The sequence below is a fragment of the Bufo bufo genome, chromosome 1 (genome assembly GCF_905171765.1).
Source record: "Bufo bufo chromosome 1, aBufBuf1.1, whole genome shotgun sequence".
In the NCBI taxonomy this organism is placed as follows: domain Eukaryota; kingdom Metazoa; phylum Chordata; class Amphibia; order Anura; family Bufonidae; genus Bufo; species Bufo bufo.
Window position 1 is genome coordinate 589,165,982 of NC_053389.1, and position 15,649 is coordinate 589,181,630.

Sequence of the window (15,649 nt, forward strand, 5' to 3'; positions counted from 1 at the left end):
GGTTAGTGTTTATTACATTCATTCCTGTGATGCCGGCCTCTCCTCTCTCCCGGCAGGCACGGCTACTGGCGTACTACCCGTTAGGGTCCATTCACATGTCCGCAATTCTGTTCCGCATTTTGCGGAACGGAATTGCGGACCCATTCATTTCTATGGGGCCGCACGATGTGCAGCCCGGATCCGGAATTGCGGATTTGCACTTCCGGGTCCGCAATTCGGTTCCCGAAAAAAATAGAACATGTCCTATCCTTGTCCGCAATTGTGGACAAGAATAGACATTTTCTATTAATTGCCGGCGATGTGCGGTCCGCAAAATGCGGAACGCACATTCCCGATGTTCGTGTTTTGCGGATCTGTGGATCTGTTCTTTGCTGTTTTCTGTTACAGGCCATTTTCACCTGCTTCCTGCTGCTCACTTCCTTAGGGTCCATTCACACATCCGTGTGTGTTTTGCAGATCCGCAAAACACGGACACCGGCTATGTGCGTTCCGCATTTTGCAGACCGCACATCGCCGGCACTTAATAGAAAATGCCTAATCTTGTCCTCAATTGCGGACAAGAATAGGACATGTTCTATTTTTTTCGGGAACGGAATTGCGGACCCGAAAGTGCGGATCCACAATTCCAGATCCGGGCAGCACCTCGTGCGGCCCCATAGAAATGAATGGGTCCGCAATTCTGTTCCGCAAAATGCGGAACAGAATTGCGGACGTGTGAATGGACCCTTAGGGTGTGCACTTTTCCCAGCATGCAGACTAATATGTCCCCCTTCAATGCCAGCATTACCTGAGGTATATAGGGCACCTTACTCTATGGGAAGGTGCCTGAGCTATAGGTTCATAGCTTGTCTAGTCCTGCAAAGGTGCACTATTATATTGTTCTGGCATCCCATGCCCTACATCTGCCAGTTTACTGAATTGACCCTGTGCTGCCTTTCCTGACACCTGCCTGATCTCCATATTGACCCTGTGCCACCTGCCCTGACATAATTGTATGACCACTGTACAAAAATCTGCTTTATCTGACCTGACCACTGACTTGCCTTTCCCCTTGGTGCTATTCACTGGTGTCTGAACAGACCCTACTCCTAGAGGAAGTGGGTTGGTGGCACCTGTAGTGAAAGAGTGGTCCACCTTGACAAGACCCTCAGAAGTAACCCTAAGTGGAATCCATTTAGCAGCACAGTAGGTCCATACCTACTGCATAACAATTTATTTAGGTGATAGTGTGAAATAATGCCAATGTCAAGTAATCCATTTTTCCTGATGGGAATATATAATTACAAGTTTATTGCGCCATGTAGGTGTTGTATTTTTCCTGCTCACCCTCCTATGTAAAATGGCTGTTTCTAAACTTGTGAGCTACTTTGTCTCCTTGCGCCTGGCTCCTGCCAGGCACCCTTAATTCACTGATGAAACTCGTCTTGAGAGATGGTTTGGGTTTTCAGCTGACTGCATGACCAGGTTATGTGCCCATAGACGTGTGTGTATATAGGGAGGTGGGGAAAAGGAGGAATGACCCCTTAAAGTGGTATTCCCATCACAGACAATGGGGGCATATTGCTAGGGCATGCCCCCATTGTCTGATAGGTGCGGGTCCCACCTCTGGGACCTGCACCTTCACCGAGAACGGACAGGGGAGAATGGTGGCTGGAGGATCCCGGGTTTCCAGAGTTCTGGCCACCAAAGAGCACTCTCCCCATACCAGTGAATGAGCACACCGCTCTTGTGCAGCCACCACGTCCATTAATTTCTTTGGGACCGATGGAAATAGCCGAGCCAGCGCTTGGCTATTTTCAGCGGCCCCATAGAAATAAATGGAGAGCCGCTGCACATAAGCAGTGTGCCCTCCACCGCCTTTCCCTGCTCCGTTCTCAGTGTAGGTGCGGGTCCCAGAGGTGGGACCCGCACCTATCAGACAATGGGGGTATATCCTAGCGATATGCCCCCATTGTCTGTGATGGAAATACCCCTTTAACAGAGAGCAGTAACAGACACTGCTGCTGGCTCTAGCAAGTTTTCACACAAGTTCTGGTACTGCTGTGGGGTACAGAAAGATAGGGAAGCAGGATCTTCTTTTATGTTCTGTATATAGGAGACTTCATAGCATCTAGTCTTCTCCCACTATCTCAGGGAAAATGGACAGAGATTGAGCCCGCAGAGGGAAACCCAACAACTTATTCTGAAAAGTCACTTGAAACAATGGGTGCACTTAAAGTGGGAATAAAGGGGTGCACAAGCCTTCTCTGAGACCTAGCTAGGCTTTCATTCAACCTAAGCAAAGTTTCTGTTTGCTGCATTATCCCTATAATCTTTGCTTGTTGACCACCAGGGGGAATTAAACTGGGACACACATTAGGCTCATAAACAATGTAAATCTGCCATTATACATGGACATAATATATGAATTGTTTTATTGTAAATCCAAGGATATCATAAATGTGTTTCTCCAGCTACTCCAGTACTTTTGACTTTCTCTTCTCCAGTACTTTTGACTTTTGTCACCATTTCTTACTAATTGATTTGGTTGTGGTGCAGAATAAACATCCACTATAAATTGGAAATAAGTAGCCGATGGGTGAAAGAATGTGAAGAATTTCACTTCCATGTAAACTGAATACATTAGTTTTAATTAGCGCTTCAGGGTTATTAGGCTTGTACACTATTGATAAATGAAAGGTGAGTCTTCCCTGAGACAGCTCTGATAGATCACTGCTACAGAATGCTTACAGTGAGGGAACAGAGTAAAAGTACCCCGAGGTGTGACCTGCTACAAAACGGTCATGGCTTAAAGGGAACCTGTCACCTCAAAAATGCATCTACAACCGCCAGCAGTACCTCGTAGTAGCCCGCAGCCTGTTAATAATCGCGAGACTAGTGGAATCGCGGCCGCACTGCAGGCTGTCACTCTCAGGCAAGAGCTGACGGTTAGGGGGCGTGGTTTCCTTGACTTAAAGGAAGGATGCTGCTGCCCCCTTGACTTTAAGCTGGCCAGAACTATAGCGCTGATAGAGAAATAAAACTGCGTTTTTTTAACTTACGCAGCAATGGACAACAGGATGAAACATATGATTAACAGGCTGCGGGCTACTACGAGGTACTGCTGGCGGTTGTAGATGCATTTTTGAGGTGACAGGTTCCCTTTAAGAAGATTATATTTTCAGAGTAGTTTTAGGCTGGGTTGACACAGGCGTCACGTTTTGGCTCAGGATGCGTCCTGGGTGCATTGTGGAAAACCCGCGCGAGTAGGTATGCAATTGAAGTCAGTTTTTTAGTTTTTTTTACTTCAATCTCTTTATTGATATACAAAACGAATGCACACAAAATATTCAAACTTAATATAATTAATGAAGACCTATATGCCAACTGCTGTACATATCTTTTTGGCGCACGGATTGCTAGAGGATACTAATTTATGAAGACCACACTGTCCAAGAAGAATTTTTTGGTTTAAAGGCTGATGATTTATGCTGTTTAATTGTTGCTTGTATGAAGACAACCATACCTAAAGATTTAGTTTTACTCACACATACAAACAACCTTATAACCTCTGATAAGTGAGAAGGTTTAATGAGTATTATTATTCTCTCTTAGTTCTACTGGACTTGTACAGTCCTGATCAAAAGCTTAAGACCACTTGAGAAATGGCAAAAAATAATATTTAGCATGGCTGGATCTTAACAAGGTTCCAAGTAGAGCTTCAACATGCAACCAGAAGAAATGAGAGTGAGACAAAACATTTTTTGAGCATTCAATTAATTGAAAATAACGATTAAACTGAAACAGGCTGTTTTTCAGCTGATCCAAATTTTAGGACCACATACCTTTAAAAGGCCAAATCTGTGCAAAGATGTGGATTCATTGTCATTTTCTGTCAGGTAGTCACACGTTGTGATGGCAAAGGCAAAAAAACTCTCCCTTTTTGAACGTGGTCGGGTTGTTGAGCTGCATAAGAAGGGTCTCTCACAGCGCGCCATCGCTGCTGAGGTGGGACACAGTAAGACAGTCATTTGGAATTTCTTAAATGATCCTGAGGGATATGGAACAAAAAAGTCAAGAGGAAGACCCAACAAAATGTCATCAGCACTGAGCCGGAGGATCCAATTGGCTGTCCGTCAAGACACTGGACGATCCTCGACCCAAATTAAGGCCCTTACTGGTGCTGACTGCAGCCCCATAACCATCAGACGGAATCTGAGACTGAAGGGCTTCAAAAACAAAAAACGTCTTAAAAGACCTCATCTCCTTGAACGCCACAGAACTGCTCGTTTGGACTTTGCAAGAGAGCACCAAACATGGGACATTCAAAGGTGGAAGAAAGTTTTATTCTCTGATGAGAAAAAATTTAACCTTGATGGTCCTGATGGTTTCTAACGTTACTGGCATGACAAGCAGATCCCACCTGAGATGTTTTCTACGCGCCACAATGGAGGGGGCGCCATAATGGTCTGGGGTGCTTTTTCCTTCAGTGGAACAATGGAGCTTCAGGAAGTGCAGGGGCGTCAAACGGCCGCTGGCTATGTCCAGATGTTGCAGAGAGCATTCCTCGTGACTGAGGGCCCTCGTCTGTGTGGTAACGACTGGGTTTTTCAACAGGACAACGCTACAGTACACAATGCCCGCAGGACAAGGGACTTCTTCCAGGAGAATAACATCACTCTTTTGGCCCATCCTGCGTGTTCCCCTGATCTAAATCCAATTGAGAACCTTTGGGGATGGGTGGCAAGGGAAGTTTACAAAAATGGACAACTGTTCCAGACAGTAGATGGCCTTCGTGCGGCCGTCTTCACCAAGTCAGTAGATGGCCTTCGTGCGGCCGTCTTCACCACTTGGAGAAATGTTCCCACTCACCTCATGGAAACGCTTGCATCAAGCATGCCGAAACGAATTTTTGAAGTGATAAACAATAACAGCGGAGCTACTCATTACTGAGTTCATGTTTGGAAGTTGGATTTCTGTTTTGGAGAGGTTTAGTTTTTTTTTTTTGGAGCTGTGGTCCTAAACTTTTGATCAGCTGAAAAACAGCCTGTTTCAGTTTATTCGTTGTTTTCATTAAATTGAATGCTCAAAAAATGTTTTGTCTCACTCCCATTTCTTCTTGTTGCATGTTGAAGCTCTACTTGGAACCTTGTTAAGATCCAGCCATGCTAAATATGATTTTTTGCCATTTTTCAAGTGGTCTTAAACCTTTGGTCAGGACTGTATATCTGTTTTATCGCATTTTTTTATATATTTTTTATATTTTTTTTATATTTTTTTTTTCCTCTCTGTACCAGGAGGTGGCAAACTTTGATTCCACTGATAAGCATGCTTACCGTAGAAGCTAATTATACAATCGGATGGTAATAATAAAGCCTGACATGTGTCTGTGAGTTTTAATAGAATGTCGGCACATTCAAAGTAGGAAGTAATTGGATTGACAGACACAAAGCCAGTTATTATACCGATATTATCTGATTGAAATAAGCCGGCAGAAGCGCAGGCAACTGTAGCATAACTAATCTGATAATAATGAAGTCCACACTCCCAGAAGCTTGTGTTGCTTACATGGGAATTGAAAGCAGATAAGTAGCACTCAGCCCACCCAGATTTCGTGATCTTCCAATGCTCTGCACTGACATGTAGACCACAAAGTGCAGACCTCATTTTTAGATAACTGTGCATGCCTGCAGTATTTCTACTGCCTCACATAACTACTGGAAAATTCATTGTAAGAAAAGAAAAACTTTTTTTGTGTTTTGTGTTTTGTGTTTTTGTCGCAAAAAATTAAAATGTACGTAAATAATTAGTTTGTATATTGTCCTTGCTTATTGTAAGAGTGATTTGTACCAGCCATTTTGTGCTTTCTACTTTTTGCCATTGTATCTGTTGGTTGCATACATGAATAAGTGCTCATATGGTTTGTCCTAGCACTAACCCCCCTCCCCAAGTCACTGTATTATAATGTCCTTTGTTACTAGGGATCAGTTGTTGTCCCGTATGTGTTTGCGCTTGGTTCACACCATATAGTTTGCCATACAGTTGAGAAATATGTTGTTTAGTTCTCTCTTTACATCATGTTTAAGCCTTCCACCTTTAGGAGTAGTCTCCCATCGTAGATTGTAAGCCCTCGGAGGCAGGGTCCTCTCTTTCTCTTTCAGTTTGTAACTTATCTTGTTCATGCTAATTATACTTGTTTTTGTGTTTTTCATTTGCACCTTTTTCATATGTACAACGCCATGGAATGAATGGCCCTTTAATAATTATAATAGTAATATACCACAGATGAAAGGCCCTGGTATATGACGCTTTATAGCCATTCTGGAAAACATTTAGAGGCTATATACACCTTTGTGGACAATTTTTGTATTATTATTATTATTATTATTATTGCATTGTACTCATTTTGAGCAATTTTTTTTTACAATTGGGATTCCTTTTTTTTTTCCTGTACAGAGCTGACATGCACTAGTAGCACCCTTTGGATTTTCTGTTAGACCAGGAGCAGGCGGACTCCTTATGTCTGCTACATAATCTTCTAAACACTCATTATAGCTCAAGTCTTATCTTACTGATAACAATGTGGCTTAAATAAGTGTTTATGACCTCTTAGTAGTTTAGACAGAAGGGTTATTAGATCAGTGTTTCCCAACCAGTGTGCCTCCAGCTGTTGCAAAACTACAACTCCCAGCATGCCCGCACAGCCAAAGGCTGTCCGGGCATGCTGGGAGTTGTAGTTTTGCAACAGCTGGAGGCACACTGGTTGGGAAACACTGTATTAGATGACCAGCACAAAGTGAAAGTACCAGTCACACAGTTAGAAAAACGGTTAACCCTTTGTGACAGAACAGCTCAATATTTTTAATAAAGACCAATTGAAAAAAAAATTTTTTGCTAAAAATGAGTAACATGCAACCCTAAAAAAAATTGCCTCCGAAGGTGTACAGAGCCTTTAAAGGAAACCTGTCACTAGGATATTGTGCATAGAGCTGGGGACATGGGCTGCTAGATGTCCGCTAGCACATCTGCAATACCCAGTCCCCACAGCTCTCTGCGCTTTTATTGTGTTAAAAAAACGTTTTGATCAATATGCAAATGAACCTGATATGTGTCCTGTGTCCGGAGATGAGTCAAGCGGAAAGGAGCCCAGCACCGCCCCGCGTCCTCCGAATCTCCTCCTTGCTGGCTGACGTCACAGAGCTGGAGCGCCGAAATCTCGCGATGCGCGAGCTAGCGCATGCGTAGTTCGTTCCCTGTGCTGATGCCAGCACAGTGAATGAACATGATGCTGACACTGCGCATGCGCTAGCTCGCGCATCGCGAGATTTCGGCGCTCCAGCTCTATGACGTCAGCCAGCAAGGAGGAGATTCGGAGGACGCGGGGTGGTGCTGGGCTCCTTTCCGCTGGACTCATCTCCGGACACAGGACACATATCAGGTTCATTTGCATATTGCTCAAAACGGTTTTTTAACACAATAAAAGCGCAGAGAGCTGTGGGGACTGGGTAATGCAGATGTGCTAGCGGCCATCTAGCAACCCATGTCCCCAGCTCTGTGCACTAAATCCAGGTGACAGGTTCCCTTTAAAGGAATTATCTGACCGATCGGTAAACCCCTTCAGAAGCAGCCACGTTCTCTCTAGCACTCTTGTCCAGTTATCCTAATGATCTTCGTTTGCTGATCTTGACTTCAGCGATCAACCACTGGCCATGTCATTCATGTGCTTTCCGCCACCTCATCGTTCTCTCCTCTCCCCATTCTATCTATTGCACTTCACGCCTGTAAAGTAAATGTGTAAGCCTGTACATCTTTGTAATGGGTTCTAGAACTTTGTGTTACAAATCTTTTTGTGTTCATGGTATGCAGCGCTGCCAAACTTTTCCTTTTAATGCAAGGAAAGACCACAGGGAGAAATAACTTGTCAATAGGGATAATAAAGGCAGCTGCTGAGAAGCAGAGCACTGATGTAGCAAGACGAGAAGCTGTGCGTCTACTGTGGATTGCTGCATTTATGTCCAAACAGCAGGGATTTCACTGGAGGAGAGCTATTCCCAGCTCTAACCCAGCATGCGCCAACTAGTATCGCAAGTGTAATTCATCCTAAATACCCCTAACCCCACCTCCCGGCTATCTCACAACTGCTTTAAAATGTGGACAATAACCATATGTTCATGTAACCAAGCGTCACCTGTTTAACTGTTCTTAGACGCTGCTTCTGAGCGCATATTATAGTGTACAGTATTTATAATGTGCTGTTCTTTTTACTTTTTGTTGCCTTGATCTACTGCCCATGGCCCAGGCTGGATGATAAATCTGGATCAGGGATAGACATATTTGTCTGCCTCTATACCAACTATCAGTTGTCTGACTTTGAAACAGAATTTAGCACCAAATTTGGGCACAATTTAGCATCTTAGGCTACACCCCTTCCAACTAAGCCCCATCTCCTTTTCGAGTAAGTTGGGAAGAAAATGTAGAAACTCAAATTGCGCCAACTTGTGCCACTTTTTAGACAGGGGCCACAGTCTTAATTAAATATAATATTTATTTTCCTTTTTTGTGGCTCTGATTTTTCTTTTTTTTTTTTATAACAACTACAGTGTAGTAGCTGAAGGCTGATATTTTTTCCTAAGCTTTGAAGTTTTTCATGTTAAAGGGGTTGTGCAGCCAGTACATATTGATGGCCTATCCTCAGGATAGGTCATCAATATCTGATTGGTGGGCATCCAATTCCCTGCACCCCCACTAATCAGCTGTTTTAAGAGGAGGCGGCACTTCCTCTTCAAGATTACACTCCATGTCGCCCCCTCCTTTGCAGCGGAGGCGCACTGTAATTACAAGTGCTCATCCCATTCAAAGCACTGGAACAAGCACTTGCAATTACACTTCGCTGCCAATACTTCCGAGATGATGCACAGTGCAATTCCGAAGAGGAAGTGCCACCCACTCTTAAAACAGCTGATTGGCAGAGGTGTTGGAAGATGGACCCCCACTGATCAGAGATTGATGACCAGTCCTGAGGATAGGTCATCAATATGTACTGGCTGCACAGCCCCCTTAAAATGCTGTTTTCCAAAAATATCAGGACATCTTCTTTGTAGGCAGATTTAAATATTTGGAATAGAGGGGGCATTTTGTGTTTAAACCTGGATATGACATTAAGCTTCTGTGAAGGACCACCCCATTTACACATCAAAGACACATTTAAACCACAGCTGGCAGAATCAGTTTCTGATGGCCCTAGGTACAGGTGCATTTATATATGTGCAGGACTCGTGGGATATTAACACATCTATCATTACTGCATGAAGACTGGAAATGATTATGAGATGGATTTAAGTGATTAGCATCAATTATTCTTAAATTATATTCTGCTGCATATGAAATGCTGAATATGCAGTTTGGATTTCACCTTAAAGAGGACCTTTCACCTGTATAAACTATGTGAACTGAGTATGCTGCCATATAGAGCGGCGCCCGGGGATCTCACTGCATTTACTATTATCCCCGGGCGCCGCTCCGTTCTCCCGTTATGCCCTCCGGTACCTTTGCTTTTTAAGTTATAGTAGACGGGTCTTCCCTTGTCCTGTGGGCGTCTCCTTTTCCTAGGCTGCAGTGCTGGCCAATCGCAGCGCACAGCTCACAGCCTGGGAGAAAAAAACCTCCCAGGCTGTGAGCTGTGCGCTGCGATTGGCCAGCGCTGCAGCCTAGGAGAAGGAGACGCCCACAGGACAAGGGAAGACCCGCCTACTATAACTTAAAAAGCAAAGGTACCGGAGCCTATAACGGGAGAACGGAGCGGCGCCCGGGGATAATAGTAAATGCAGTGAGATCCCCGGGCGCCGCTCTATATGGCAGCATACTCGGTTCACATAGTTTATACAGGTGAATGGTCCTCTTTAAACATCAAGAGTAAATAAGTAATTTGGTCCTTCGTGGACATTGGATCATGTCTTCTGTGGAGGAGTTGGACATGAGGTTTTTGTTAAGTGTAAGGGCTCATTCACATAGGCAGACAATAAGGACAATCATTGGTAATTGTTAGCTGATCCTATCATTTATGCAGTACTAAAATACATTATTTGTCAGTAGGGATGTGCTACCGACAAACAATGAAACTTTATGGAGGAGCAAATGATTGTAGTAACTATTGTTCATCAGCTAAACAAGTGGACATTGATTTATTCAATTGTTGAGTGTATTGTAAATGGCAGAACCAGTACAGTATATTAGTTATAATGGAAACAATGACACGTTTCTCTTTTTGCTGTATCGTTTCAGATTTATTCAAGAGATTGAGCATGCCATTGGATTTGGACCAACAAAACAATGTCCCTTGCGAGAGTTTCTCACTATGTACATCAAGAACATCTTCCTAAATCAGGTATTAGCGGAGATCAACAAGGAAATCGAAGGCGTCACCAAGGTGTCAGATCCGTTGAAGCTGTTGGCTAATGCTGATACTATGAAAATTTTGGGAGTCCAGCGGCCACTGTTGCAGGTATGTAACAATGCTTTACTAGTTAACACTACAGTAAGGTAAGCAATCAGTGTGTGTGGATCAGCTCACCTGGTACTCTTTAGGCCCCATTCACACGTCTGTAACGTGTTTTACGGATCCGCAAAACACGGACACCGGCAATGTGTGTTCCGCATTTTGCGGACCGCACATCGCCGGCACTAATAGAATATGCCTATTCTTGTCTGCAATTGCGGACAAGAATAGGACATGTTCTATTTAGGACATGTTCTATTGCGGACCCGGAAGTGCCGGTTCGCAATTCCGTATCCGGGCAGCACATCGTGCTGCCCCATAGAAATTAACGGGTCGCAATTCCGTTCCGCAAAATGCGGAAAAAAATTGCGGACGTGTGAATGGGGCCTTAGGGTGAGAAAAAAAAGCCTCCTGGTGCACGGACAAGCAGTTTGGCACCCAAACACGACAGTAGAGAACACTCTGAGAAGCATTTCTGCATGATCATGGTTTCACCAAAGGTTTAGGTCCCCTTTAAAGGGGTTATACGGGAATTTGATATTGATGGCATATGCTCCAGATAGCTCATCAGCATACAATCGGTGGGTGTCCAACTCCCCTGCCGATCAGCTGTTTGAAAAGGCCACTTCTCTAACCAGACCTTCAGTGAGCAATGCAGTCTCTTCATTGATTTGCAGGCACAGCGTTATACATTGTACAGCGGCTGTCCTCGGTATTGGAGCTCAGCCCCATTCACTTGAATAGGACTGAGCTGCGCCTAGGCCATGTGGCCGATGTATGGTGATGTCACTGGCCTAGGAATAGGCCTAAGTGCTCACAGAGCACTACAGCCCCTTTCCGAATGCTAATCGGCAAGGATGCCGGGAGCTGGACCCCCGCAGATGTGATATTGATGAACTAACCTGAGAACAGAATCCAGGCTTTATGTGTGGGGACATTGTCCGTTTTCTAGAATTTTATTACCTCATACAGTGTGAAACAATCTCTTCAGGCAAAAACTAAAAATGTATCCCTTGACCAAAATCATGGAGCTGTACATGCTCCCAAAGTTTATTCACTTGAGTGGTGCCATTCCAGAGATTCCTTGCTTTGCTCTACTAGGCTGTAGCTGAAGCCTGTGCTGCCATAACTTCAGAGCAGTGCTTTCCTGAGCCACTTCAGTGTAAGAACTATACCCAGATAGCATCACATAAGGCTACAATGATGACTACTCTCCTGCAGGATACTAACAGGACACCAGTGATGATGAGGCTGGGAGAAAGTGAGGATGTAAAATGACCTCAGGTTTATGTTTCTCAGGGTCCATGACGCGTCATTCACACTCGTTTCACATTTTGTCTTCTGAGGGGCTTAGCTATGTGCACCACCCACTGACATGTATGTCCCGAGGGGTAATTGCTGTACTTCCTTTATTGGCTTTGGTGTCATGGAGCCACTTAATGCTACAATGTGGAAAATCAGTAGTAACAGGAAATAAAAGGGAGCAGAAAGCAAGGTGATGGCCGTTTTTTTGTATTTTTGACCAGTGATCCTTTAAAGTTTACCTTCACAGGAACTAAGGAGCCGACACTAGTTAAAACCATCATTTAGACACCATTATTCCTGGTTTTACACTTTTGTGCAGAAAGCATTCTCAAGGCATTCTTCAAACCACGATTTAGCTGCCAAACTGCTGGATGGTGAAACATTCATCACTCTTTAAAAAGCTAATCCATGAAGTTCTGAATGAACTGTTTTTGTGCTGAAGTTTCAGGTGCTATAGCACTATTAACTGCCACACTGCATGTGTAGTTCTGCTGAGACTGACCTAGGAACGCTAATTAAGATCTTGATTCTGTACCCCCCCCCCCCTTTCACCTGATGTGCCACCTAATACAGGGCTAATGAGCTTGATGAGTGTGCGCTTATAATGGAGCAGACCTTCGTGTCAATGGATTCCAGTCAAGCTTTGAGATGTACCAGTGGTGGTGATACGTTTTTGGAGTGTGAGGGTGAGCCAGAATACCCAGACAAAACCCATGCAAACCCAAGGAGAGCATACAATCTCAATTTAGATATGTTACCTTTGGTAGGGTTCAAACCAAGAAGCCCAGCACTGCAAGGCAACAGTGGTAGCCACTGCACTACCTCTTCAGTATAATTGCCACTGCTGGATATATTTTGTATGTATATCATATAGGTATTTGCACAAATTCTTCTGCTAACAAGGGATTGTAGCTAAAGTGATCACTAGAAGAAATGTCCACATACTTTTGGCCATATGGATTATTTTCCCTGATTATAAATAATGCTAGATTTCTTGTACTTGCATTCCGAGCGATTTAGCAAATTGATAAAAATATTTTATTGAGATTACCTCTGAACCGGATGTAACTTTTAACCAACCTACTAGAAAATAAATGATTTACTCATATTGCGACACTCAAGATGACACTACCTTAATTCGTATACTTTTGTATATACATAAAATGAGGTATTGTCATTTTAGCTTTGTATTGACATGGGGGGAATACATTCTTCATCCATCTGGATTGGGATTGCTGGTTGTCTACCTGTTGACCATATGAGATTTGCTGCCTCGAATGGTTGACCATATACTATATTTGTCAGCTAATGCAGCCACATTGTATTAGGATCTTCCCAGTCAGGTGAAGAAGACAATGTTTTCATAATGCTATGGTGTTCAGCAAAACAACGCTGAACGATCTGAACGTCTGATATTTTGATGTCTCTTTTTTTTAAGCATTAAATTTCTATATTTCGTGGGTTTTTCGCACACATTTCTTCCCAGCTGCAGTTCAAACTAGCTCTGTGTCAGGTTAAAATTGTGCACTTGCCCTTCTCCATTGCCCCATGAAACGAGCACCATTCAGTGACAGCTTGGACAGTACACTCAACATGGTGTTTCCACTGTAGAACATTTCCCTGGCAGTAACCCATGTTCCCCTCTGATCGACAGACTATGCCCGCGTTTCTTCCTAGGCTGACACATTGATTTTCTTGTCTCTGTGTAAACCCGCGTGAGTTCTCATTTCTGCACATTCAAGCACTAATGTTGGAGCAGGTTGTCAGCTGAAGTAGTGATCAATAGTTTCCCTCAGAAAAGTTTTGGCTATAAAAGGTACTTGTTCTTAACCTTTGCTCCACTGATCTACTCATGATATAAAAATGTAATTTTCTTTTACTCACACAGTACAGCTTACATAATTTATGAGAAAATACTTTAAAAGGTCTTTGACACATAGTGTACTGTGGACCTGCACAGAGGTTCTTTTACTCGGCTTCAACAGCAACAATGATATAGAACATGTTCTCATACAGTTTTGTTGTACAGAATGCAAGACAATGTAGAAGTAAATCCGACCATTATTTGTGAGGGATTATGTCATTTGTGACCATTGTAGCGGAAAGAGTTAATATTTGAGACCTAGTTAAAATCAACTTGGTTACTGTCACCTAAACTCCTAGTAAACAGACAATTGGGCATGGTGATTCAAAGATGCTTCTGCCGCCATGTGCTTCTTATGGTGCCTTTTTTAAATGAATAACTGTGTGAACACTTTTTTTCTGGGATTTTATTCCCTATAGAGAAGGACATGTCAAAATACCCGTGGAAAAAAGAAAACCAAACACAAAAAGCTTCAGTATGCTGCATAATTAAACAAATGACGAGATCCCCAAAACAAAAACACTAACAAAAAATGCTTGTGTGTCCCGTGTTTCATATTTCCCATAGACTTTCAACTATAATCTCAAGCTAGCATTTTTACTGAAAAAAGGCACCAAAAACCACGGATGTAAAAAATAAATAAAAAAACACCACTAAAAACCTACGTGTGAGCCCACCCTTTGGTCACCTCTCTGGGTCATTTGGCTCCAGTCTGCTTTGGTGTGAATTAGCTTTTTACATTTATGAATCTGTGTTTGTTTTCCTTGTTCTCTTGTCTGATGCCATCATAACCTCTGCCTGATCTTCGCATACAACTAAAGTCTGGCTGCCTCAGTGTTTGCTCTCTCTCTGACTACGGCCTACTGATGTGGTACTGTAATCTGAAGCTCCTGTGTGTGCTTGCGTCAACTGTTGCTAATGCAGAATACTCCAGGTGTCTTTGTGGAAGTCCATTCCTTCTTTCGTGGTTATGGATGTAGAACACACATTTCCCTAGACTCAGATCCCTGGTCTAGCCCTAATACAAAACTGATATTTTGGCTCTTCAGCCTACGTTTTTAACAAAAATAGAGATCTGCCAGGGAACACAGCAGGGCTGTGGGTCACAGTTTCTTTTCTGTTCTCCAAAACCCCTGCATATAGACAGATTTAAAGCATGACATTCTGGCTGTTTGCAGCCACCACTAGAGGGAGCTTGGTCAACTTCCATGGTTTGGTGGGGGTTTTTTTTGTTAATTTTTCATGTCATTATATTTACAAAAAAATCCCCAAAGTCCTGTAGTTTTTTTCACTGGCCACTAAGCCTAATAATGGACTGATCTATTCTGTGAAGATCCCTTATCAGCATTCATGTCATAACAGACAGGTTTACCTGTATATAGATAACACCGGATCCACCATTCACAGTAGGTGATTGTCCAAGCTCATCTTTTCTTTCCTTGTACAATGACCTCTGCACAGATCACAGAGCATGGGCTAGAAGACTGAGGTCATGAGGAAGGATCTGTAATATATGTTGAGCTGAAACATGTTGATGAAATGAGCCTGATGTTTGGTTTTTAAGCACGTTTCCTAATAAAACACGCGAGGTGAAGCTGGACAATCTACTTTTTATGACTAGAAGACTCTCCCATAGAAGTGTCTATGTACCATGTGGTTGCTGTTAACAGCAGCTCTGGCAAGATGGCTGCCTCCATAGTCATGTACATAACATAAAATAAAAACTCTGCAATCAGAAAATAAAGCCAGTTTATATAGTGGACGGTATTGAAGTAATATGCTATAGCCATAAGCAAGAAGGAACTTATGATTTTCCATGATTTGCATCTACAATAAAGAGGAAGCAAATTACAAGGCTCCAAATGTTTTTGTCCATGTGAGCAGATGGAATTAAAGTAATTACATTTAGATTGCAGTATATGACCCATATTAATGGAATTATCAAGGTGCTGCTAGTAGAATATTGTATGCTATTTTCTGAGCACTCCTTAGGGTGTTGGTGGGCT

At 43.1% G+C, this 15,649-nt stretch overlaps 1 protein-coding gene across 1 annotated transcript in view; it reads left to right on the forward strand.

The window, feature by feature from the left end:
* Window positions 1-15,649, forward strand: part of EXOC4 (exocyst complex component 4) — a 533,336-nt gene that overhangs the window by 324,948 nt on the left and 192,739 nt on the right. The window contains exon 11 of the mRNA XM_040413403.1: window positions 10,261-10,480. Coding sequence (XP_040269337.1) covers window positions 10,261-10,480 — 220 coding nt within the window. The remainder of the gene's footprint in view (window positions 1-10,260; window positions 10,481-15,649) is intronic.